This window comes from Drosophila grimshawi, unplaced genomic scaffold (assembly GCF_018153295.1).
Source record: "Drosophila grimshawi isolate 15287-2541.00 unplaced genomic scaffold, ASM1815329v1 contig_1377, whole genome shotgun sequence".
Lineage (NCBI taxonomy): Eukaryota > Metazoa > Arthropoda > Insecta > Diptera > Drosophilidae > Drosophila > Drosophila grimshawi.
This window is the reverse complement of record NW_025062900.1, coordinates 3,877,640-3,902,545: the sequence shown is the minus strand read 5'-3', so window position 1 is coordinate 3,902,545 and position 24,906 is coordinate 3,877,640. Positions and strand designations below refer to the sequence as shown.

Sequence of the window (24,906 nt, the reverse complement as noted above, 5' to 3'; positions counted from 1 at the left end):
TATATTTTTTATTGTTCACATACTAATTGAGTTAAATATTTACACATACTCATATTCGGCAGACAAATAACTATGGACTAAGTTAAAGACACAGAGTTAACATAGAATATAGATATATGTTTAGCACACATATACGCTGTATAAAATATAGTGCCAGCATTTCACTTATCAATTACACGAAATACTGGCACTATACTTTATACAGTGTATATGTGTGGGCGGGGCGTGTGTTGTGTGTGTTTCTTAGAACTATAACAAAATATCGACAAATGCCACGATTCCTTTTGGGTTTTCTTTTTTTTTTGTTTGTATTTTTCGATTTTTATTGATTGATTGATGGATTGATTTAATAGCGTCGCTCCTCCTCGTTGACCTTGGCGAGGGGCTGATAGCTGGGATTGGAGAATGCATCACTGCCGCCGCCTGTCGGTTTATTGACCAGATTCTTGCGTGGCGGCTTCACATTGACATAGTTGTCGCCAGTGTTGCTGCCACTGCCACCGCTGCTGCTACTGCTGCTTCCATTTAGCTGCGTCTCGATGTGATGACGGGGAGACGCTGTGGGCATGGCATATGCCTTGGGAAAGCGACGCGACTGTTCCGGACTGCGTTCGCCATCCGAATTGGCTGTGGCATGCAGCATGGGTATCTCTTCGGGCGCCTGATCCGCTGCATCCACATGGGGCAGGCCATTTTTGCGACGCAACGGTTTATTGCCACTGCTGCTGTCCATGTTGTTGGCCAGTGTTGGCGAGTGCTGCTGCTGATGCTGGGAATGGGGTTGGGGGGCAGACATATCTGGGAAGGTGAAAGAGGTTTCGCTTGTTTGTATGGCTGGCATTTCATCAAAGTCGCTGTTTTGATTTGGACGCGTGGGTGAAAAGATGGCGATGTTTTTCTCACTACTCATTTGTAGATAATCATCAGGCGATTCTTCGATACCTGTGAATTGGGTTAGTGTGTGTGTATGTGTATGGGTGTGTATGAGTGTGTGTGCGTGTGTTAGTTATCACCGTTAAGCTTGATGTGCATTTGATTCTCTACTCACGTATATCGGGCACAATGTGTCCATTGACATAACGAGGCGCCGGCGGTGCCAACTCTGTTGGGGAACCCATCAGCGACAAGTAGTCGGTGGCTCGATTCTTCATGTACTCCGTGTTCGAACGCATATACGGATCATTCAGATCGAGATAGTGCTGTGGATAGTCAGAGAGTGCCATTAGCTGATCTGTTTAACTGCTTACTTTCCCAATTACTGACTTTTTTCTAGGGTTCCCAAATCCTTCTAACTTTTAAATACTCACATTTTTATTATAAAATCGATTTATTACTTTTTTCTTTGTAATCTTATATTTTAATTTGATTTTATTTCATTCAGCTTTAATAAATAATTTCTATTTTTCAAAACATTTTTTTACTGTTTTTGCCCTCAAATAATTTATAATACAGTACAAATAATTGTTTAATTTATGGATTTACTTACCGTGGCCACATCCTCTCCCAACATTGTGCCAAATCTTTTTTCCAGCTCATCGAACAACGGTCTGCTCTCAGGACTAATCACACATAGAAATAATATTGATTAAAACAATTTAATATACGAGTTGAAAAATTGATTGATAGCTTACCTCTTTCGCCAGCACTCGAGCATTATCTCATAGAGTTCCTGATTGGCATACGGTGGTTTCTCCATACGGTATCCATCGTTCAGTTTGTTGAATAGCTCCTGATTGGGATCGATGCCCGGATAGGGAACCTTCGACAGCGAAAAGAACTCCCACATCACAATGCCAAAGGACCACACATCGCTGTACGTGCTAAAGACATGATCACTCAGAGATTCCAGCGCCAGCCACTTGATAGGCAGTTTTCCGCTCTCTATTTGGGTAAATGGCATAGTAGATATTGGAATGGGATTAGCATACACATTCAGAAAAAATATTTGTTGCATCACCTACCCGATTTCTTGTAGTTATCGCCTCGATACATGGAGCGTGCCAGACCGAAGTCACAAATCTTAACCACATTACCCTCGCAGAGGAGAATATTGCGAGCAGCGAGATCGCCGTGCAGCACCTTCTTCGACGAGAGATAGCCCATGCCTCGTGCCACTTGGAAGCACCAGCTGACCAGATCGCTGGTGGTCACCGTCATCGCCTCCGTGGAGTCTGTCTTATAGTTGGAACGCCATGCTGGCTGCACTGAGTTATTCGACATCAAATGATCATCTAAAAATGAATGGGTGATTTTTAGAAGGCACTGGAAGGTCTTCTCTCATGCTTACCCTCCGGTACGGTTGTCATAACGGTTGCGCACGTGTCCAATTGGGGATCGTAGCTACAGGTACCGGATACGGTACGGCCAGCTCTGGTGCCCGCCCGTGGATCGTTATCGGAGTTTCTGCGATGATTGTGCGTATAGTTGTTGTTTACGGAGTTCATGTGATTTATATATGGATGGTTCGGGAAACCGACGTTAGCGTATTTCAAGCCACCACCATCACTGTTGTTAATTGTGTATTTTTTTTTTTTTTATCACAACACAGACACATTGAGTGAGTGAGTGAGAGAGAGAGAGAGGGAGCGAGAGCGAGAGCGGTGCAGAGAGTAGTAGGAGTAGAAGACCATAACCATAACCATTACCAGTAATCACATGCACAAGCACAAGCACAAACCACAAGCCATATTCACAGTTATCATTTTAGGGAGTTTTGTTTTTTTGTTGTTGTTGTTGTGATTAGATTTGGGAGGATCGTTTGTAAAATTCAATTATTGTTAGTTAGTTGTTGTTGTTGGGATACAAAGAACGTACATAGTTAGTTACAATTAGGTTAACGTTTATGCGGGATTCACACAGAGCGACATCAATCAATCATCAATCATCTGCTTTGATGAGGCTCCTAAAAATCAGCAACATTTCTGTTCCCTAAATCATTTTGTTGCACTCGGAAATACTGTCAATATTTTTCGAATTTTCATTGAAATTACAATTTAAAAATAGCCAACAATCAAAACAACGGATAGATAACATAATAATAATAATATTATTTTCAATAATAACAACAAATAGCCCAATGGTCAAATTATTTTTCCAAATGTTCTCTCTGCATTTCTTTTTGACCCCTCCCTCCTTCTGTAAATATCAACTATAATATGAAATACGTCCTCAAAATGTAATTTAAATTAAACTATTTGATTATACACTAACTGCTGTGATTGATGTTGATGTCTATGCTGATTATGCCTATGTGTGAATAGTTTCTTACAACTCTGGAAAAATTCCCATTCAACTACCAAAATGTCGCTCTGTGTGATAAGCCTGATGGGGTTAATTGTTAGTTTGACCTGACTTTGCACTTTGACACTTACCGGTGGAGATCAAAGTTGTCGGAGATACGTTGTGTCATTATCATTGAGTCGATGCGATCATTTGTGGTATTTATCTGATTGATGAAACACTTGCGATTGCGCAACAGAAAGTTTTGTATATTGCCAAAGAGACAATATTCCACAATGACCATCAGTTCACCTGAAAGAACGTCGAAAATATTTGAAAACTTAAAGGTACTTAAATTAAATACATTTTTTATGAGATACAACTCGTTTGAGTTCTTGTAGCTCTTAGTTAACAATCGATAATTATCGATTAATATAAATTGGTGAAATTATTCTGAAATAAGAGACTCTAGGTCAAGAACACACAAAAATCCAAGTCTGTCGTTGTGAGAGGATTTAGTTCTTTAATGAACGAGCATAAGAGTAAAAAAATATTGTCTTTAAAAGATATAAAATATGGAATTGAAGCTGTACAAAAAACCATTACACTGTATTTCAAAATGAAAAATCTGAAATGTGTTCAATAAGTTATACTGAAATGTGTTTTAATAAATAAAGATGTACTGCAATGTATCTTTTTTATATTAATGGACTAATGCATCCAACAATTTTTCTATGACTCATAAGCCAAAACCCGAAGTAATTCATTCATTAGACAACTGCTCAGCCCGAAAATTCTTGATGGGTTTTAGATTTATGCCAACAAGCGAATGGTATTCAAACCAATTCCGATCGTTCTTTTTGCTCTTGGAATACCAACGTTATTAGCATAAGGCAATTGACAATTTTCCAATATGCTTTTTCACAATTTTCAAATTAAAGAGTTTCTCAGGTGCCTTCAACTTACGTTTGTCTATATTCTTGGTGACGGCGCCCAGCAGATTAACAACATTCAGATGTTGTCCCAGGTGCACCATGATCTTCAGCTCGGAGACGAGTGCTCGAACCACTTCAGCGTCCGCGGAACGCTTAACCATTTTAACGGCGACAATGGAGACGGGTTCATCATTCCGTATGCCCTCCGCCTCGCCTTTGAGGACGACACCAAAGGCGCCAGCGCCCAGCTGCTTGCCCAGCTTCAGTTTCTCGCGTGGAAACTCAAAGCCACGATCATAGGGTAACAATTCAGCCTGTTCATCGAGTGTCATGGCCGGATTAATTTGCTCCACATCGCCATCCATAAAGTTGGCCAAGCCGGCTGCCTTCAGGGCCAGATTATGTTTACGCTCCTGGCGATAGCGTACGGCAAGGAAGGCGCACAACGCAATCAGAACGACAAAGAAGATGCAACCCAACCAAATCCAGAACTGACTCACGCCCGGTATGTCTACAAATAGTGAAAATAAAAATAATCTTAAAAAGTGAACGATTTTTGTGATCTGCGAAAATAATAGTTAGATTGAGGATCATTGCTATCATTTTAAATGCGTCAAACTTATTCAAAATTTGAGTAAGTAATTCAAATCAATCAATCAATTCAACTCACTGGTAATAATCACTGTGACGGCGTTGTCAATGCTGCCCAATCGATTTGCGGCCACACATCGATAGACACCATCATCGCTTGGATAGAGATGATTGATGCGCAGCATTGTTCCATCCTCGATGATGTGTGTACGATTCGATTCTTTGATCAGGTTGTCGTCCTTGAACCAGCTGACAGTTGCCAGCGGTACGGCTTCCGTTTTACACTCGAGATTCAGTGAATCACCCAAATTACGTTTGAGTTTGGTCTTTGTATCCAGATTAATCCATTGCGGTGCCTTTGGATCATGAATATAGACATCGATCTCGCGACTGTCATACTTCTCCGGATTATTGATGTAATGGGCTCGACACTCGTAGGTGCCACGATCCTTGTCAGCAATGGATCGGAAGCTGAGTGTCTTTGTATACGTATAATCTGTGCTGTTGCTCCCCATTTGGATATCTGCAAATGTAAGGGAAAATTCCTTATTACTGTCATTCAATCAATCAGTCAATCAATCACTCGCATACCGTTAATCAGTACACCATTGTGATACCACTCCAGATTGGCATCGAAATGGTAAGCGAGCGCGGCACAAGTGAAATCCACTTCATCTCCTTTGGCTATCTTCCGTTGTGGACTCAAACCGGATATCGTAATATTCTCCGCAATGTTGCCCAGGAGCACATGTGCTCGGGTCGATGCATTCGAAGTACCGTTAAACGTGTTTAGCGCCATGCAAGCGATAAAGCCGGGCTCGGTGGGCATGAAGATTACCTCGTGAATGGTCTCTATGTTTAATGCGCCTGGACGAGTGTTCGTTCTATACTGTAGTTTTGGAGAGGGATTTTGAAATTGTTGTATTTTTAGTAAAGAATTATTGAAAGCAGTACACTCTCCACTCAGAAAAAAAATCGACATGAATTATTTTAAAAATTGCCCTGAAAACTAGAAATGCAAAATATTTTCTAAGGTGGAAAGTCACTCAGCCGGTGAAATCGTAAGTTTTTCAAATTTTTGTATATTTGAAATCTTTTTTTCTGAGTGTAGTCGGTGCTCATTGCTATATATTGAACAAATAATCTCAAGACACACTTTCAACTTAAACGAAACATACAAATTTCCGTTTGAGTTGAAAATTTGTGTCTTATATTTAACCTATGCATAACTGAGTACCTTATATTGTTCCTGAACTGCTTTGGACTTTGAACGGCAAATAAATGTTGCGAAGAGCGAATCACAAAATTAAAAGAATATTATTATTGGAGAATATACCGTTTGACAAAAGAAGTTTGCAAGTGAAGTATATAAACAGTTGTTCATTTGCAAAAGATTGGTTAGTTAAAAGCAGTGTCGAAAAAAAAGATTATTACAATAATAATTGAAGATTATTCACAAGTGAAATTTAATATATATACAAATAGTATTTAGTATGCAAGGTTGGATTTGCAATGAGAAACAATTAAATTTGTTAGTTTTGTTAGCTATAATTTAATTATTATTATAATTATTGTGAAATACTCACGCTGAAAGGTTGCCAGGCTCCACATGTGGGCCAATGTGGCTTTAAGCTGCACGGCTTAAATGAGAAGGTGACAACTGCCGGTGGAAATGATTTGACGCTACAATCAAGATGGGCTTCTTGGCCAGTAACTACATAGACATCGTTCATGCTGAGAACGGGACCCGAGCTGACGGTCACATTGAAAGAGAGTTCCTTGCTTTCGAAACCATTGTTGCATTTGATGACATAGGTGCCACTATCGTCCACCTTGGCGCTCAGTATTTGCAGCGTTGTGCCAATCTCATCGTCAATTATCTTGAAGTTCGTTTCGGTTTCCCAGACCTCAATACCACTTGGCTTGTACCATTTGTATTTGGCGGTCGGATGGCTGCCGATGTTCACTCTCAATTGTATGGTGCGAGCGACATCTCCCTTTACGGTTGTACTGTTCGTCGGTTCCGATACATTTAGATAACTGGAGTTGCGCTCTATAAAACAAATATAGTTGAACTTGTTGAATTGATTCTATAACTGATCGCATAGTTTATTGAGAGTGGTGCATGTCCATGCTGTGTACTTTTTTTTGTAGCTAATTTCTCTAGAAACAACCAATGGGTAATTATGTACTGCAACTGCTTTGGGAAATTTCGTTTGTATACCATTGCAGATCATATTATAAAGTTGTTGTGATTTGTAAATTTGTAACGTATTAAAAGAAGGTATTTGACTCTAAAAGCATTATATATTCTTAATCAGTCAAGTCGAGTTGGGGGCAAATATGCATAAATGCATATAATGAATTGTATGGTTTGTGTACATGCTTAACTCTTTTGGGACATTAATTTATAAATGCCCATCGCAACTAACTTGGGAAATTTACCTCAGCACATTTGTAGAGTTCTATGAGAAGTAGCAAAATTTGATCAGAAATAAGTAGTAAGACTTTCCCTAATTATGTTGCTGGTGCTTGATAGTTACACAAGCGATGGACTGAAAGTTAAGTCTTATATTTCCTTTTGTTAGAATTATTACATTATATTTTATTTAATGATTACCTTTCGATGTTGGAGTTAAAGATTGTATAACTTACCAACGATGTGCATCCGATAGGAGGCGAACTCTTTGTTCTCATTTTGATCGCTCACGATGCACTTGTATGTACCCTTGTCCGAGAAACTGGCATTTCGCACCTTCAACGTGCTGCGACCCAACTGATAAGTGGAATTCTGGACCGAACTGTCGATTGTGGCGTTATTAATAATGGTGCGGCTCTGCATAAATTGGATTAATTGATGTCAGTTGTTGTTGTACGATTTCAATTCAGCCATCAGCCATCATCAGACCTACCTCTTCCACTTTGTCGGGCATGACCCACTGCATATCGTATCTGACTCCATGGGGTGCGGAGAGTTCGCAGACTAGTTCAAAGGATTCGTTCTCGTATGCATAATGATTAGACTCTGATTTTAAGATGGGCTTATTGAGGCGAGCGCTCGCTTCTGTTGTTGTGTTTGTGATTTTTTTTTTGTGTGTTTGTGTGTAGAGAGTAGATCGTTATTAGACACAAATTATCTTTAAGTTCAATTTAAATTTTGGGGCAAGCTTATTTTTACAGCCACATGCAAAGCAGTTGATTTTTAGTCGGGGTTGTTTTAGAGGAGTTAGTCAAAGACGTGGACACACAGGTTTTAATTAGTTGAGTGTTGAGTATATTTAAATGTATATTGTATATATGTGTGTATATTAAGCGATATAAGGCGATTATAATAAAATTAAGTTAGTCTTTAGCATGCGAAACAAACCGTCCACTGAAAGCGGGCAAAAACTCAGTCCAAAATGAAAAGAACACAAAAAATGCAAAAAAAAAGAAGAATATAAATAGGCAACAAACAAGACAGAAAGAAGACAGACAACAACAAAGGGGGTAGTGAGGGACAACAACCGCAACACTTACGCCCATTTGGTGACCTTGAGGGCGAGGGTGCCATCGGGGCCAATTTGGTTTCGCTACGCTTTCGACGAGACGATGAGTTTTGGTTTTGAGAGTCAGGTATGTAGATGTTATCGATATCGTTATCGCTATTGCTATCGTAATAGATATCGTTGTCGTCATCGATATCGGATGCAGCATGCCCAACACCAGGGATTAATGCAACGGTATCATTTACACTGTTAGTAACATTATTGATTTCGTTGACCTTGCCATCGATAACCATAACTTTAAAATCATCGTGCGTTTGATTAGTTAACACCACAGCCTTCACCAAAGTTTCGTCCAATCCAAATGCTACGTCCGCGGGGGATGTGAAAGGGTTTGTTGTTAGCATATAGTTATAGTTATAGACGTAGAGAATAAATGGTCAACAGAAAAAGTTTTGCTAAACGTTAGCACTCAGAACCTCACATTTATAAGCATTTCTTTTTTCTTTTCTTAAATCATCTAATTTGAGGCAACTGTACTTGAGATGTGTGTACAGATGAAGGTGTGTGTGTATATGTGTGTGGTTTAAGGTGTTTAATTTTGATTTGTCGAGCAGTACTTAGAAACCCTTATATCCATAGGTGCAAATCCAAAAGCCGCTTCAAGTCTTTTTTTTTTTTTTTTAGTAAATGGGTGTGTGTGTTTCTTGTTGATTTTTCAAAAATAAGTTCAAAAGCAATAATTACGACACGTATGGACGGAAATCACAAATCACAAACTTTGGGGTGCATAAACTCACTATCAATGTGACCGTTACCAATAAAGCGCACATCAATGATGCTGGACTCCTCTTCATAATCCGGTAGGGGTATTTTCGGGGCACAGTAATATTCACCGCCATCGGTTAGGCTTCGTATTTCGAAAACGAAACCCCGTTTCGGATCATAGCGACCCTGTGTCTCACTGTAAAAGGTCTATGGACAACAACAACAATAATAATCAGGATATCAAATATCAAATCATTCAGATATTTTTTTTTTTGCATGATTCAGGGTGCGCATAGATAGTTACATATGTAGATAGCTTGCAGATAGATCGATTGTGTGGACTAAGACTTGCTTTCCTCTGAACTTTTAGAAATTTTTCTACTACTGGACTCTCTTCTTTTACTACATCATTATAGGCTAGAGAGTAATTATAAATATATATATATACATATAAAGATGTGAATATGCAATATGTACATAGGAACTCAAATATATTATGGAAGTCGACTATCTAGTTAAACTACGTATGTATGTAGAAGTGCATTAACATACGCATATAGACCTCAAGTATTTTGATGTCACCATCCGTATTATTCGATTTGCACTTCATTCTGGCTGGCGCGTTGTCAATAATGAACAATGCAAATCCCTTCTTAGGATTGTAGCTTGAACTATTGTAGAATGGTCCGCTTTGATTTAGTTCATTTGAGTATATCTTATCTTGCTGGTGTCAATCAATCAATCAATCAAACCAAGTCAAAAGCAATTGCAGAAAGTAATTGAAAAGCGTTTTGTTGTGAATAATGATAAGACGATAAATTGGAAGAGAAATAAATAAAGTTCAAATACTAACGTCGCCGTTGAATGTCAGCATCACCTCCGTTTCAGGCATGGCCGGTTTGCAGGGTATAATCACTTCTGTGAATTGTTTAGCAAAGATGATGGGGTCCAAGTGCACCAGCAGCTGTTCCTTGTCATTCACAAACACATAGATCGTGCTCGCCTGACCATTATTCACCAGCTCGACCAATGTATCCTCGGTCCATTTATTTGTCGTCGGTGTCTGCGAGGCACTGATGCAATAATACGCGCCCACATTATTCACATTCACATTGACCATTTCGAGGGCAATACCAAATGGACGCTGTGCATCCTCTGTGTTCTCGAAGGGAACGCTAGTCATTAAGCCCTCGTTTCCATGCCACCATACAATTTCCTCGTTCCCCTCACAGCGCAGCGTATAGCTTATGCCCGCCTCCAGTTTGAGTGAGTCCTTGCAGGGCGTTATGAGGGGCGTGGACAATTCAGAGCCGCCACAATTGAAATTGTATATATCATTATCTTCGAACTCGCGCTTCTGGCGTGGCACTAAGTGGCAAAAGAAATAAAAAACAGAGAAAAAACACATTTTCGTCAATATTTATGATATAATCAAGCATTTTCTTCTACCTCTCTTTCCCTCACTCTCTATTTTTCTCTATCATACATACAAATAATAAGATAAATAGATAAATAGAAATGTGCAGAATGTGTATACGCATATGGAACTTTCTCTTTAATTATATTTTCAATACTAATATATTTCCGGGAAAGCTCTGAGCGTGCTTAACTGTCGTAAGTTTATCTGTTATTTATTTATATTAATTTTATGTGCCAGTCTTTATCTCTCTAGCTCTCTCCTTTTCTAAACTTCATAATTTTTGGTCAGATTGTGCTTAGTCTGGTTTTACCCAATTCTTGCAAATAATAATGGAGCATTTTATTATATCCCTTATTTTATTTCTTCTTATCTGTATTTTGAATTCTGGAATTTAATTTCTCTGCTTATCGATTTGCGACAGCTATAAAAAAAACACAACCGTTGAGATATTGACTTGCAATTTATATATAACATACCCAGACATATTTATATAAGAAATTGTAAACATTTCATTAAGTTTGGATAAGAGCATGCTACTATCAGCAAGTCTCTTGTGTATTTAAAAGCTGTGCTTAGAGTATCTCCAAGTCGAGCACACTCGACTACAGCATTCTCACTTCTTAGCTCAACTATTTTAGCTATTTAAAGTGTTGCCAATCCATTTACAATTGATAAAGTTACGTCATTGATATTGATATGCCTGCATATCGATTGCTTCAAAGGCTCAGGCTCAGACCGCGGCTCAGTTGTAGTCTGAGGCGAACAGAGGACGGGCGCTACAATGGGCTACAGTTACGTATGCGGCTCCATTGTGTCGTTTGTTTTTTGTTGTTCTTTTTAATGATTGAGTTTGTTTATTTCTACTGGCGGCGATAAGCGTCGAGCGCTGGCTGATAGTCTTAGAGTATAATGTTCTTGGATCTGGTTGTAGCTTAGTAGTTTTCTAGCACATACAAGAAATATGCAATAGATATATTTACACACAATTGTATTGCAGACATTTATATATACGTATGTGTGAACTTAATTATTCAAAATGTACATTCCAATGTGTGACATTTTAATGTTCGTTGGAAGAGTCGGCGCCAGTGCCGAAAAAATATAAAAAGAAATTATTATTATTATTATTGTTGTTGTTGCTTATCAACGACCTCCGTTCGAAGTTCACAATTGTGTCTAGCGATTCGGGAGATTGAGAGGAGATTGAAAGAGCCGCGAGAGCTGAAAGATGGGACGATCGAGCGTGGCTCATAAATTATTAAAAAAGACAGGAGCTGAAGGCCTGCCTGGCGACCAGTCTAAGTGGATCGCATAAATACACATTCAACAAAGAATGTGTACACAGTGAGAAAAAAGCAATCTTGCATTCCAAAAGCAAAAATTGCGTTTCATTCAATCTATGCCCTGAAAATGTGTGAAGAGGGCATAATGCAGGCAGAAGGAAGCATCTCAGAGATTCCATAAGGAATATTTATCGCCACATATCGATTTCGGAAACAAAAGCAACAATTTTATCAAGATCGGATAAGAAACTCTCGAAAAGATATTCACACATTGATCTGGGCTCAGGGTATATCTTTGCGAGCTCACTCGACTACAGCATACTGAAATTTGTAATTTGGTCTCGTTGTTTTTTTTTCAGTGTACTCATCCGTTATATATTATATATTATATATGGACACATGATATATGTATTCTCACATTTTAATTGTGAGTGAATTGGTCTGAGCTAAGCGTTTCATGGTCATAATTGAAATCATCTTTTGCTATGCATACCCTGTGCCCAATTGTGCGATTGAGTATGTTCAATTTCAAATTTCAAATTCAAGTCAAAGTTTAAAATACCACTTGGATATAGTAATTGTAAAGCATATCTCATTAATGCGCAGCGCATTTTAATCGTTTCGCCTTTTGCTGATTCTTTACTGCATAATTGTTCGCTTTTATCAATTCTCAGAAATTTCTTAAACCATTTAAAACAATTAATTGAAAAAAAATATATATTTATGTTATATGTATCAGTAATTCTAAAAATCTTATCAATTCCCTTGCAGGCTTAAGGCTTAATCAAATGCAATACTTACTTGCAACCAAGCAATCCAAATATGAGATCCCGATGAGGCACAGTAACAAATTCACGAATTTCCGCATTTTTATGTATATATGATAACTGTTTGGATTTATATGCACTATGTATTTATTTATATCTTTATGGTTTTTAGGAGAGTTGGCCAAGTAATGCCATCGTTTCAGAATCACTTAAATCGCCGTTGTTCTTCAAAATGCACTGCAACAAAATAGTTGTTTAGATTATTATCTGCTATTATCACATTTATTAATTTTTATAATTGATATCAGTATATTTTCGGCATTATATATAGAATTTTATTTGATTATTTATATGTGTTCTGAGCTTGTTCTATCCGCCTCAAGCGCAACACTTAATCTGTGGCAAGCAACTGAATTCTCAAGCTCGATCCGAGCGCTTTGCAAGCGTTGACTGTTCAGGATAGAATTGTTGTTGAAGTTGTTGTTTGTTGATAAACAGAAATACATTTATTATTAATGAACGCATACATGAAGGGCTTAACATATTTATGTGGATGTGGATGCGGACGGACGGAGTCGCTAATCTGTGAGATGCAGCATTTTTATCGTTTTGTAAGCATAAACAAAAACAACAACAAAAAAATATATCTTTTCATTTGTTTTTTGTGCGTTACGCATACGCACAGTGTTACAAAATTTGAGGAAAGTAATCACTTACATCCGCTGTAAATGATATCCGCTCGAAGTTGCAAGTCGAACAATCTCTCGCTTGCGTGTGCCACACACGGCCAAATGTCAAATGCCAAATGCCAAATGCCAGATGACAAAATGTGAACACACACAACTCTGCGTGTGGTATGTGGCAGCAACAGGTTGCAAGGCTCTTACAGTTAACTACAGCTATAACTCTGTGTTCTCCGTGCTCGCATTAGGGTCTGTTAGTGTTGTCAGTGTCAAATGCTGTTTAACGTCAAATCTAGCTAAAAATGTACTAATATGAAATATATAGGCGAAAAATATTTCATTTCTGCTGATTATTTTGGAGATAACTTTTTTTTAAAAATATTTTAGTTAGTTTAAAATTGTCTTAGACAAAAATAATTATAAGAAAAATTATATTTGAAGATAACTTTGACGTTGGAACTTAGGAATTAAACCGGTTCAATTTGCCTGCTAAATTGGTGCTAACTAAGCCTACAGTTATACACACTTATGGATAAATATTGAAGCAGCTGCTATTAAGCAAATATTATGCATAAATAAGTTGCAGCAACTCCTGGCTTTATTTGTTGCTGCCCAACACAGGCTGGCAACACTGGCAATGGCTTTATATGTGTGTAGCCTTAGCCCGGGCAGAGCGACACACGCGGAGGCACTAAATGACAACGAAACATGCACAATTAAACAAGTTGGCTAACACAAATTGGCCAACAGCAATTGCCTGTTGTTATGGGGCCAGTTCCTCGGGCACACAGCCATTACACATTAAATTGTTCATAATCTGCACCCGTCACCTTTCCCCCTCCTTTCTAAGCCGCCATCCCATTTGATGCCGTTGACAACAAGTGGCCCATGTGGACAGCTATAAACAGGAATTTGTAGTTTGCTGTGTGTGAGTGTCCAGTTTTTAGGGCGCACCCAGGAAAACAACAGCAACTACAGCAACAACAGCAGTGCAAAATCAGCTGACATTTATGTTAGCCTGGCCAATGAGATTGCCAACTTATTGTTGTTGTTCTTGTTCTTGGTTAATGGCTAATTACCAGTTGAGCCCACACACACAAACATAAGCATTCATCTTTGTCAGCGGCGGCAGGATATGAGCCATGACTCATCTATCTATGGTCCTTTATTTTTGTGTGTGTGATAAGCAGCCAGCTATCAATTAATTAAGTACCACCTGAGTACAGTGTGTGTTTTGTTTTGGCCAAGTGCCACGTATAAAACGTGTACTTGGCAAATATTGATAGTCAACTCGAAGCTATTCGTTTTTGCCCCAAGCCCAACCCATCGAATTAAACATGATGTGGCACTTTACTTAATGGCGAGCAAAGCAGCTAATCGCCAAGAAGATGCTCTTCTGCTTAGCTGATAGCAGTATTAGAATTTAAGCTGTAACCACAGAGTCAAAAAATTAATATTAAACATCATTGCATCCCAACCGAGTCACATTTAAATTTGCACACAGATAAGAATTGATCGTTTTTAACCAATTTCAAAAAATAACGATCCTCTCCTTAACATAAGCATAACAGCATAAGCAAGTGATTGCCTGTGCAGCCAGCAGACAAACAGGCATTTATCTGCGGTGTTATTATCTTTAAATTAATATCACTGTTGTTTATGTATATGCACTTATCATTTAATATGGAATGAATATGTGTTTTGTTTACACCCAGTCAGTGCTGTTAATAACAGAGTTTCACATTTAAATTATTTGCCAGATCAGTTGACAGAGCATTAAAATGCTAATATGCGTTTACATAGCGCTATTAACATCACTAGCATAACAGAGCACAAATTTAACATACAATTCTATTATTAACAGCAGAGTTGTAGTACATTAAATATTGGTATTGATCTATATTAATCAGTTATTTGTACACTAGCTCTGTTTGCCAATTAGCTTTAGTGGCTTATCAACGGTACTGAGCATAATGCCCTTTGCATTGCGTTGGCGCGTAGGGTATGAAAACTTGATCGGATCAGTTTCATATGAATTGGATGGTAAATGCGTCTGGCAACATGTTGCGCACTGTTGCGCAGCTAGCAACATGAATGCAGAATGTTGCCTGGAGTGGGGCTGCCTCTTTGTTGTTGTCTTTCGCCTGTTGTCTGTTGCTTCCTTGGCATTGCAGTGTTGTCGTTGTGTTGCCATGGAGACACGCCCACTTTTGCAAAATACCAAGGGCGCACACTCATACTTTTGACCACTTTTTGCTGCTGCAATTGTTGCTGCTGTCGTGACGACTATTTTTAGCCCGCCTCTGGGACTACCATCCCCTTCGCTCCCCCTTCGCAGAATAAGCGACTAATTACCAAGGCTGCAATTGTTCTTGCTTTTTCAAGCGCAATTAGTGAGCAATCGCAATCAGATTTTATTTGGCCGCAGTGGGTATTGTTTAAGGCGCAACAGTTGCTGTTCTTCATATCCATCTACACGAATGAATGTAGCTTCATTCTTACTCAATCCAGCGTGATGAATCAATTTTATTTAATTTTTTTTATTTTGGCGAACTTCAAATTTGTTCAACGAACGTAGCAAATAGTCATACTTAACACACACACATGTTTGTTTACCAAATGACGTCATGTCGCTGTTCACGCTCGAGTGGCTGCCCTCGGCTCACTTCAAACAAGCCATAGTCTTAGTTACATATATATAAATATATATGTGTTTATGTATGTATATATATGTTGAGCATGTTGTGTGCATAATGATGACGTATGCACTGAAAATCCTCACACATAAAATCTGTTTACATAAATGACATTATTTGCGTATTAATTGAAATGCGGCCCAGTGAAGCGGCAATATATCGGATTTGTTTTCAAAACCGGTTCCATTTGAGTTGGGGGACAGCTCCCCAACATTCCCTTTTATTTGTTTAACAATTTTAGTATGTTCTTTTTATTTGTAGACATGTCTACTATTGATCATCATGGAAATGTATAGATATAAATGATATTTGAAACTCTTTATATAATACCTATTTGATTACAATTGATTATCGTATTTCCTACTCACATAACTTTCATAATGGAAATATGATCATATATATATATATATATATGTATCTATTATTTCACAATTGCTGATCGTATTTCCTACTCACTTAACTTGTATACCGAAAATATATGCATATATAAATCTGTATATACGTAAGCCCAAAACGTGCCTATGTCAATAACTAGAGCAGTAAGTTGAGTGAATCTCAAGCCAAGTGGAAAATAAGTGTTTGTTCGTTCGACCACTGCAAATTCAAATTTTCCATCAAAATATAATGTATGCATAATCGATTATTCATCAATTATGATTAATACGTTATCTAATTGTTTAGAAACCACTTTCTATATTTATAGTTGATCCATACAAATCAGAATACAAAGTTTAACAACATTTCTAAACTATATTTACATTCAAGGATGGGGAATTGAATATAAATATATATATAATATATTCAGAGTTAGAAGAACATTTTTCGTTCTGCATTCGATTGCAATGTTTATTATTTTTATTAATTTTCATGTACATAACTCAATATATTTGCCTGTGCACCAGATTTTCCATTTCCACTTTCGTAAATCGTAAATTTATGAGTATTTGTTCTGAAGCTAAATTGAAGCTTTTAACAGTGTAATTAATCACACATCGATTTGTTGAAAAACAAACACAAATATTTTTACACATTGCGATCGTTTAGCGTGAAAAGTTTCCACAGAATAATGAAAAAATTGTGTCTGCCACAAATTTCTCGCCTCTGTCAACAGGCAAAGAATTTGTTGCTACATTGTTTTCGGGCTTGTTTATGGCTTCCGAGTTTTGACACTTTGAGGCTGGCCGAGCAGTTGGCTTTTTTATGGCCAATAAATGGCAAAACTGTTGCGTTCGTTGCATGTGCAACATATATGTCTGCTTGTCTGGCTGTCTGTGTGTGTTTCTCTTGTTGCACGCTAGTAGCTTGTGCCTGTCCAACATACACCTGCCTCGGTTGCCACAAAATGTGGCATTCTCAGCACATCGCCATTTTCTTTTCGCATCTGGGCTAAATTGATTTTTATAGCTGCAATTTCGAATAGCTGGCCAAAGTGTGTTTTTTATTGTTGAAATCCTGCTGCTGAATCCTTACTCGCTTTGTCTGTCTTTCTTTGCTCGAACACACTTTGACCTTTGTAGCTGTATGGAAAAGTCAAGTGGTTTTTCATCGCAACAGCTTAATTGGAAAAACTGCTTAGGCAACACGCAGAAAACAAAAAACAAGAAGAAAAACAAAACAACGACAACAATAAATCGTTGGCTTTGAGCCAACAAAAAAAAAATGCATGCAATCGAAAAAAAAAGATGAGGAAATAATTTCTACAGGGGTAGTGGTGGAGGAAGGGGAGGGGGGGGGGAGGTGGAGAGTTGGTTCGCGATGCATCTGCTCATTAAAATGCAAGCTGAGCAAACGCAAGCAAATTGAAAATTTCGCAATTTGGGCCAACAAACGATTTGTGGTCTCAGCCAATTTGTGGCCAAACATTTGGCTGACAGGCCCACGCTTAAACGGCACGCACACACACACACGCACACAGACACACACACAGACACACACACATACTGACACACATAAATCATAGTTAGCAATTGTCAATTGTTCGACAAAGTGTTGTGTGGGGGTTTTCCGCTTGCGAAACGAGTGAAAATATGATGGTGGTAGGAGACACAGAGAGAGAGAGCTATGTATGAGATACCTAGATAGATAAACAGCACATGGAGCATATTATAATTGATTTATGCCTTTATCTATTTGCGTGGAAAGCTATTTAAAACATGACACATGGCATCCGATAATCAACACAACATATTTCCTAAATCCAAGTTAGATACGCTCTTGGTTCAAATGGTGTCGACAGCTAGAAGAGTAACTAGTTCAATACTTTATAGTATATCATCATTATTTTATACCAGATCATTACTTTATAGACCAATATTTTAGTGCAAGTCATTTGGGTTCTAACTTCGATGGATAGCTGGATAGACTAAGATTAACTTGACTTATTTGATTTTATGGTATAGTATTAGGTTATTACTTTACAGCATGGTAAAAAGGATTAGATTACTGTATAGTAGAGTAAATAGTAGTAGATTAAAACTTTATGGAATAGTATTGTGTACTGAATTATTACTTTATAGTAATTATCAATATTTTAATGAGAGTCTTTTGGGTTCTTAGTTCAATGGGTATACAGAACAGACTACAAAATACGATTAGATAGATAGTTTATATAGATACGAATTTATGTAAATACTGTCTTGTATTGCAGAGTAGATTAAATTACAGTATACTAGACCATCAATTTATAGTACAGCATAGTCTACTAGATGACTACATTTTGCTGTAGTAAACTAGACTAGATCGTTTCTAGTTATACCCGCACCTAATTTATGCAACTAGTAGGCGTTTAATTACACTCTATTGTGGTCGGCATTTGAAATGGCACTCGTCCCGCTTTAATCATTATTATCATTAGGCGGTTTCCTGAAATTTTTGAGGAACATGACGCGACTTGCGATTCGCGTGTTGCCTTGATGATGACGAAATGCGCTAAAAAACACATGCCAAGCGAAAGGACTGTTTAATTCATTAGTTGTTCTTTTTCGGACTACAGAGTCACATTTTGTTAGGGCGTATATTTAGATAAAGACCATATTATTATTACGCTACGGCTACATTTTCGTATCTTATTAAAGATACATATATGCATGCACTAAAAAAAAGAAGGATTCTTTTTATTGGGTAAATGTGCAAGATTTTAATATTGAGAAAAATATATATAGACAAGGTTGACATACCGAATTGTATTTGATTAAAGCGGTTCCGCTTTTGATTTGAAACCCTAACATAAAATTTGTTGAAAGATGTGTTGAAAAAAATTGAAAGATATATCATATTCCTCAAATCCAAGGGCCAAAAATAAACCTTTACTAATCACAACACATACTAAATCTTAAATCCATAATCCTAAAGTACTTTTAAAATCGAGGACGAAACTTTAGTAGCTGCTTAGAATAAATAATGCTAATCTTTTTACAAGTAAAAGCCGTTTTTTTTGCAGTGTAATTTATGTAGAGAGCTTGAAAATTATAGTCCGGGGTTGTGTCCTCTATATATATATCTGCAAATGGCTCGATGAATATTATTAACATCATTCTCTTATATTTTCCGGCGAAATATGTCGATTGCAAGTTTGAGCGCGTTTTGTTAATTACTTACTAATTAATTAATGATGGCAGACGAGGCAGACAGCAATTGTTGTTCTTGTTGTGGCTGCCAAATTGGGGATTGTCTCAATATTTACCAATATGTCGAGCCAGCTAATTGCGATAATTGTGATGCCGAAATAACTGAAATTTATTCTGGTTGTTGTTGCTGCTGCTTTTGCTGTTATTCTTTTGTGTGGGTAGTTGACATATTTCACTCTTGGGCGGGGCAAGAAGTGCAGCATGCCACACACACACAGCAGGGGGTGTTGCTGGCTGATTGTGCAATCCAACGGATTGTCTCGCCCACAGCGGTTCCAGAAACTGCAGGCGGCGAGCTGTTTTCCTAATGCATTTTTTGAAGTGCAAACGTTGTATCAACAACAACAACAACAACACTTGAGGCCAGCTAATCTAGAAGACAGATGCATAAACAACAACTGAAACACAAAACTGGGAAAACAAACAAAAACTTTGCATTTGATAAATTGGCAAGACAAACAGCAGCGACAACAACAAAAATAATAAAACCAACTGAGCAGCCGCCCCCCTCTTGGCCACGCCCCCGCTCCCCTCACCCCGCTGAACCTCAAGACGCTGCCAGATAAAGGCCAACATCTAATCGTATTTGTATATTGCTGTGTATTTCATATTTCGGGCTCGCAACCAGTGCGGGCTTTAGATACTGTATCTGCCAGATACAAAAAGGCGAAATGCGCCTTATCAGCTTGTTTAACATGTGTTTCGCAAATGCTAGACACTCTGCGTGGGTGTGTGTTGGTGTGTGTGTATTTGCTTATCTTTATGATTGCTCAGATATACACAGTAATCGCAAGAGACCTAAATTATAAATAAGAAACGGATGTAAAAGATGACTGTAACTTGATATTCACTATTTGAATCTGTGGAAATGATTTAGATCGTTTCCGCTTCAGGTATATGATAAAGTCGATGCCTCGGATAGTCTCTGACATTTCCCATATACAAGTGACAACTGTACGAAGCAGCACTCAGAATAAAAAAGTAGAAATTTACAAGGTTCCCCTGAAAGCAAGAAAGTTTTTCTTTTTAAATATGTATTGTATTATTAAGTGAGTCCACGTGGCTCTGTGGATTGCCTCGTTTCATCTCACAAATTTCCCACATACGAATGAAAACTGTACTGCGATAAGATGAGAATTAAAATGTCGCCTAGAAGCGGCAGCTAAATCGCAAAATATACGCAGCTAAAGTCGAGTATGCAAAGAGCAGTTGTCACAGAAGTGGGAAGAGGAGAGGTTGTTGGGCTTAAAGAGGTGAGGAGGGGAAAGAGTAGCAAGTTGCGGGTTAAACACAAACACTAAAATGAGTATCTATTTGGGTTTTTTTCTCCACTTTTTCCACAATTACGAGGAAAGTGGCAAATTTCAAATGAATGAAATGAATTAAAAGTGAAATTAAGTGCGAACAACACTAAAAACAACAACAAACAACAAAAAGCTGTAAATGTGTCTTACGGAAGAGTCAGGGACGTGGCAATTTGTACTGCAAAGCGGCTTAAGTTGAACGCATGTTGGCTTATATAATAATGGCCACAATCTAAAGATGTTTTTTTTTTCTTTTTTTTCATGCTGCTTGCGACAGGCGAAATTTGTGAGTTACTTTTAGCTTTCGATTTCATTGCCGTCGACTATTAAATGGCATTTATGACAATTCAGCTAAGAAACATTTTAATGAAAATCTAGTTGGCAAACTGCCCGACTTACATATATATGATATATATATATATATATATATGATATATATATATATATTTATATATATATATATATATAGTATTGGCTATATCGAAGGCAGCAACTATTTGTTTTCACTTGTAAGCAACAACAACAACAACAACAAAAACCACAAATGCCATAAATATTATTGCAAATATAATCTTCAAGTGTTTTTTGCGGTTTATTTGTGTGTATCAATTTATCAACATTGCCCCTGCACCCTCCTCCACTTGTCAATAAATTGGCAATGGCCCAAAAAAAAAATAATAAACTTGCATTCAGTTGATTTGAACTGTTTCGACTGGAAATATTTAATAACAATTATTATTTTTACTTTGGCCGGCTGCGCTTTTCTTTTGTATGTTATTTTTAATATTGGGTCACGGAAAATGCTGAAAAAATTTCAATTCGTGCATTTTGCCATGATTTAAATGAAGTGTGCTGCAAGCAAAAGTCAAGGTCTGAGGGGCACAGCATATGAGGGGGCTACGGTTGTTGGCAGGAAAAATGAGATTAAGTTTTTATTGTTATTTGGCAGCTGCGTGCTAAGGAGCAAGTTTTTCACTAGCTGTCCGCAAAATTTACGACCTGCAAATGCCGTGCCGGAAAAGAGGAAAACTTCTAAATAAACATAATCAAGAGCAACCGAAATCTTTATGCTACTCAGCTCTCTTTCTCTGTCTGTCTCTCCTCTACTCTCTCTCTCTCTCTCTCGCTCTCTCTCTCTCTCTCTCTCTCTCCCTCTCTCTCTCTCTCTCTCTCTCTCTCTCTCTCTCACTCTCTCTCGCTCGCTCTTTCTGCAAGGTGAAAGCCAACACGCTAAGGCTAACAGCTTTACATGAGTTATGGCCAAAACCTTTACAACTGCAAATGCAACTGCAGCCACCACCCAGAAAGCCAGTAAGCTAGCTGACCAAACAAAAAGACAGCTCAATAGCCTGGCTTTAAATTAGTATTCTACGAGCCACAGCTTGGACCATTTTATATACCCTATAATTGTGTGAAAAATGAGGCTTAATGTTGAGTTAGTTGGGCGGAAAGGAGAACTTGTACAATTTGGAAATTCTATCTAATTTATAATTTTTCGATAAGGGATTTTATTAACAAACTATAAGAATTAATAATATGCCCGCAACATGTTCTTGAAAAAATATTTGTTTGGCACCTCGGCACACAAAATTTCAAAGAAAAGTTTCTGAAACTGGTTCTTAAAATACTCTTTGTTGGCTAAAATTCTTTGAGACATAATTTAGAGTCTCTTCTATATTTATAACAATAATCCTAAAATATGAAACACAGAAAATATTGAAGTAAAGTTCTTTCCTACGGTATTTCACTTACATTCATTTTAGTCGAGCACTCCCAAAGTATATTTTTATTTATTTATGGCTCGTGCCAAGCCATTAAGCCATTTACTAAGCTACACAAACTTTAAACACGAATTTCTAACCTTTTGGCTGGCATTGAAGCAGTGAAATGCAGTGCAATTGCCATTAATCTGAAACATTTTTCAGATGCCAGCAGCGATTAGTTGCAAAAAAAGTGTTGGTGTGAAAATGTGAAATGTGAAAATGCAATCGGTTATTTTTCTTTAGAAGTGCCTTGGCTTTATTGATTTTCCGGCTTATCAAAACAGTTGCATGGTGTGGGCTCTCTGCCAGCCCCACGAACTCTCCTCTAATTTGCCAGAAACATGAAGTGATTGATGGATGGAGGCAGCTGCAACAGCAACAGCAATTAGCGGCTGTGGCTAATGGTTAAAGTGGAGCAAGTGGAGCAAGTGGAGATCTCGATTGCATGCCAGGCTGCCTCCATTTAGTAAACAAATCGGACACAGCGTGTAATTGTGCAGCTGACACAGATACCGCATACAATACAAGATACAATTTGTATATGGAAGTATCTTTGATTCGATCACATGCTGTATTTAGCCTTTGTATCTTTGCATCTTTGCATCTATTCATCCTCGATTTGACTTTAAGCTGACTGACTCATTGTGTCGATCAATGTGCATTCGTTGCATATTCTTTTCAAATGAGCTCACAACAATTGATGATAACAGAGAGAGCTCGTCTCTCCAATAAATTCATATTTGGAGCTTCCTCTTTGCTGGCAACCGGTTTAAGAAAGTTGTTTACCCAAAACTGGTCGCTGCCAAAAAACACAAAAGAAACATACTCAAGAACAGTGTTCTTTTTATTTATTTCATTTTTTTCTTTCGTTTCTGTCTTGACAGCTGGGTCATTGGCTGCAAAATGTGCTTAAAGTCTTTGTTTCAATGTTGAAAAAGTATGCAATTCGAATTTAATAGGAATGGGTATTAAAATTTTCATTGGAAATTGTTGATATTTCCAGGTTTTTTGCAATTCACCTTATAGATTACATTTTTCAGATGAATTTGCGTACAATTTTCCACATTAAATATATATTTATATTATTATTATATATACAATGCATTTTATATTCAATATTTTTTTATTAATTTTGATGACTTGCAGTTTGGGAAATATTAATAATAATAATAAAGTCTATCATGAAATCATGAATGAATCATTAAATCTATATGCAAATAATCATTTGAACAAAAGAGATTTTTAAAAATGTATATAATAATATATAAAAAATAAAACAAAAATGTTGGAATTTGGGAGTTGTTTTAGCTGCAGTTGATGATTAAGAGACTACTACTACAGTTGGCGATCTCGTCATTGTCGTTGACATAGTCAGCTGCTTACGCAGTCAACAGTTACCCACAATATTACAACAATAATAACAACAGCAGCAACAACAACAACACTCGCTTTTAACAAAAGTTCAGCGATGAATCACAGCCAAGTTGTTTTACCTGGGTGCTAAAAACTGTTGTTGTATTGGTGTTGGTGTCTCGTTCGTTTCGCTGGAATGTCTTCAACACACACACACTCAAGCACACACAGCAACAAACACACTTACAACACACTTATCAATGAAAAATTAATTTGATAACAATACGACACACATACTGATATAGCTATATCTATATATGTGCATAGAGCACTTATCCCTGACAATACCAAAAAAAAAGCAAAAAACTCAAATTGCATTCAGATTAAATAAAAAAAATTGAGAACTGTCAATAAACGTCACCAACACACACACTCACACTCACACGCACAAACACACTCACACACAAATTCACAAACACTTATTTGTTTCTGTATTTGAATTGAATATATTTGAAATTTTCTATCAAAACTCTTTGTAAGCACCACCTGTAGCCACTTGGCTATATCTCTCTTTCTCTCTCTCTCTCTCTCTTTCTACATTTCCCTGTCTATCTGTACTATTCTGTTAGTTTGCACTCTCCCATTGAATATATGTATAGAATTTGCATACACTTTGAGCTACTCATTAGCATCTCTTTTGATTTTTGAATTGTTGTCTTCATATTCTTATAAGAATAATGTTTGCACTTTTGAGACACTTTATGAACGCTTACATTTTCAATATTTTGTACACTTAAAACACACACAGAATAGGGAAAAACTTGCGCCACGCCGCGTAAAACTAATAATTGCGTTGTTGACGAGCTTAAACTGTGTTTTTTTTATATATTTTTATTTTCTGTTTTTGTATTTGTCGTTATTTGTTATTCAAACTCAAGAATTGTGGCACACTCTTGAAAAAACGCGCGTCCCGTTGCAGCACGTCTGAACAGCGCGAGTAGGTAAACTGAACT

General features: G+C 37.5%; 1 protein-coding gene across 10 annotated transcripts; it reads right to left on the bottom strand.

The window, feature by feature from the left end:
• Positions 1-168: 168 nt before the first annotated feature.
• On the bottom strand, positions 169-24,906 carry LOC6561707 (platelet-derived growth factor receptor alpha). Of its 10 annotated transcripts, none has more exons than XM_001989150.3 (19): positions 24,667-24,867; positions 12,503-12,705; positions 9,852-10,366; positions 9,031-9,205; positions 8,265-8,597; positions 7,658-7,809; positions 7,401-7,581; positions 6,332-6,798; positions 5,983-6,009; positions 5,337-5,634; positions 4,825-5,268; positions 4,186-4,665; positions 3,372-3,531; positions 2,288-2,505; positions 1,962-2,231; positions 1,632-1,881; positions 1,487-1,559; positions 1,049-1,199; positions 169-942 (listed from the first exon to the last, which is right to left on the bottom strand). In XM_001989150.3, exons 2-19 carry the CDS (start codon positions 12,567-12,569, stop codon positions 347-349), a joined length of 4,857 nt encoding a protein of 1,618 aa, XP_001989186.2. In that variant the 5' UTR covers positions 12,570-12,705; positions 24,667-24,867; the 3' UTR covers positions 169-346. The 10 variants fall into 10 exon arrangements, with proteins under 10 accessions (XP_001989186.2, XP_032591789.2, XP_032591793.2 ...); XM_032735898.2 differs by having other exon boundaries at positions 9,049-9,205; XM_032735902.2 differs by having other exon boundaries at positions 169-798; positions 24,667-24,866.

Bases quoted from the DNA above. Each gene is read 5' to 3' on its own strand.
- LOC6561707 (XM_001989150.3), bottom strand. From the start codon at position 12,569: ATGCGGAAATTCGTGAATTTGTTACTGTGCCTCATCGGGATCTCATAT. The intron at 5,635-5,982 runs GTACTCAGTTAT...CCAAAACTACAG, and splicing joins CAGTTCAGGAACAATATAAG to TATAGAACGAACACTCGTCC. The intron at 1,882-1,961 runs GTAGGTGATGCA...TTACCCAAATAG, and splicing joins CGATAACTACAAGAAATCGG to AGAGCGGAAAACTGCCTATC.